The sequence below is a fragment of the Buceros rhinoceros genome, unplaced genomic scaffold (assembly GCF_000710305.1).
Source record: "Buceros rhinoceros silvestris isolate BGI_N320 unplaced genomic scaffold, ASM71030v1 scaffold32176, whole genome shotgun sequence".
NCBI lineage: Eukaryota > Metazoa > Chordata > Aves > Bucerotiformes > Bucerotidae > Buceros > Buceros rhinoceros.
The window spans coordinates 6748-8981 of NW_010416317.1; the positions used below are offsets into that span (position 1 = coordinate 6748).

At 60.3% G+C, this 2234-nt stretch overlaps 1 protein-coding gene across 1 annotated transcript in view; it reads left to right on the forward strand.

Annotated features, from left to right (window-relative positions):
* The window catches only part of LOC104494872 (protein argonaute-1), a gene marked incomplete at both ends in the record, with an annotated part of 7223 nt that extends 5846 nt beyond the window's left edge, over positions 1-1377 (forward strand). The window contains 3 exons of the mRNA XM_010137765.1: positions 726-821; positions 983-1120; positions 1243-1377. Of these exons, the coding sequence (XP_010136067.1) occupies positions 726-821; positions 983-1120; positions 1243-1377 (369 nt within the window). The remainder of the gene's footprint in view (positions 1-725; positions 822-982; positions 1121-1242) is intronic.
* Positions 1378-2234: the final 857 nt, after the last annotated feature.

Here is a 2234-nt window from a genome sequence, read left to right on the forward strand (position 1 = left end):
GGGGCAGGCAGGGCAGCTGGGCTTCAGTCAGAGGGGTGAGGATGGGCGGCAGCAGAGCTCCTGGTGCTGTGTCACAGAGCTCAGCAGCAGCTGTTGACAGCAGCCACATGGCAGCAGCTGGTGGGGCGTTTGTACCCTGGGGGTGTCACTGCTCAGATGAAAACAGCAGATCAGGGTCTGGGGTCACGCAGTCCTTTGTGGAAGCCAAAAACCTCTCAGGTGAGGGATGGGGTGGAAGGAGAAGGACTTAGGCAGGCATTAAGGGTGGCCCCACTCCCCCTTCACCCCTTCGCTGTGAGGCAGAAGGAGTGAAACGGGAGCAGAGCAGCAGCAGCCCCCACAGCCACGCTGCTCAGTGGCACCAGCCAAGTTGTCTGGCTGGAAACCTCTGGAACGCTGCAGAGGATACGTCAGATGTGAAACCAGGACGTGGCCATGACCAGGGATGTCCCTTCTGGGCGCTAGTTGCCTGCATAGCATGTGCTGCCCCGTCCCCTGATCAGTGAGCTCGGGTGCTCTGCCCACGGCCAGCTGTGGGTGTTGGAAGCAGGCAGAGGCCAGGGATGTCCCACATCCCCCCAGCCCTTCCCGTTGTAACTCCTGGGCCTGTCGCTGCAGGTTGTGGGCAGCATGGCCAGCTGTGGGTGTTGGAAGCAGGCAGAGGCCAGGGATGTCCCACATCCCCCCAGCCCTTCCCGTTGTAACTCCTGGGCCTGTCGCTGCAGGTTGTGGGCAGCATGGATGCCCACCCCAGCCGGTACTGTGCCACTGTGCGCGTGCAGCGTCCTCGCCAGGAGATCATCGAGGACTTGTCCTACATGGTGAGGGAGCTCCTCATCCAGTTCTACAAATCCACCCGCTTCAAACCCACCAGGATCATCTTCTACCGTGACGGTGTTCCCGAGGGGCAGCTCCCACAGGTGAGGTTGTGGGCAGCATGGATGCCCACCCCAGCCGGTACTGTGCCACTGTGCGCGTGCAGCGTCCTCGCCAGGAGATCATCGAGGACTTGTCCTACATGGTGAGGGAGCTCCTCATCCAGTTCTACAAATCCACCCGCTTCAAACCCACCAGGATCATCTTCTACCGTGACGGTGTTCCCGAGGGGCAGCTCCCACAGGTGAGGACCCCTCGGATCCCTGTTGGCCAGCGTGGCTGCACCGGCTCCTGCGGGGCTCCTTGAGGCAGCGCAGGCATGGCTGGGGGATGGCGTGTCCCCTCACGGTGCCCTTGTCTCACCAGATCCTTCACTACGAGCTCCTGGCGATCCGAGACGCCTGCATCAAACTGGAGAAGGATTACCAGCCTGGCATCACCTACATCGTCGTCCAGAAAAGGCATCACACCCGGCTCTTCTGCGCAGACAAGAACGAGAGGGTGAGCGCTGCGGGGGGCCGGGACCGGTGGCGGCTGTTTCATCCCCAGCCTCTGGGAAGAGCCAGCCCTGGCTTTACCAGGGGGCAGCTCCCCGCTGGCAGGCAGAGAGCTCTCTCGTGAGTGAAACGTGCTGCTCGGTTGACTCCCGCCTCCATGCGTGCGGATTAGGCTGCTTCTGGAAAGCCTGGCAGCTGCTGGGCGTTATTCTGAGTTACCGGGTGCTGATGATCCTGGTGACTCCCTCGAAATAGCCTCGGTCAGCTTGAAAACATCTGTTGTTTTGGTGGTGGCTGCAGCCGCTGATGGGACAGGATGAAGACCCCTGTGCCATTCACGTGTGCTGTGCAATAGCTTTTGCTGTAGCTTTCCCTAGATTTGATCTAAATTTTGTGGGTAGATCTGGTCTAACCAGACTCTGGCTCTACCTGAGCACGAAGATTTAATCTTGGGAACCAAGGACAGCTTCTGATCAGCGTGCAAAAGGCCCAGGGTCTCGTGGCAGAGACTCCAGTGTACGCTCTGCAGAGACCTCTGGAGTTTCGCTCCCTCAATCCCTGTTGCCGCAGTGCCCAGCCCTCACCCTGCCTGCTGTCCTTCGATGCCATTTGTCCTTCTCCGTGGCATGGCTGGTGTTGATGCTGGCAGAAGATGCCAGGAGCCTGTTTGGGCAGGGAGTGGAGCCGGGTGAGCTGCTTCTGTCCCCCTTAACGGGCACTGGGAGAGCGGCTCTGCATTGTACTGTCACACTGAGATGGGGACCCTGCATGGCCCTGGTGCAGGGCAGGTGTGCTACGGATGGTGCTCTGGGCCGCTGGAAATAACTGGACCCTGCAGCGCCTGGAGCTCTCTTTCTATTC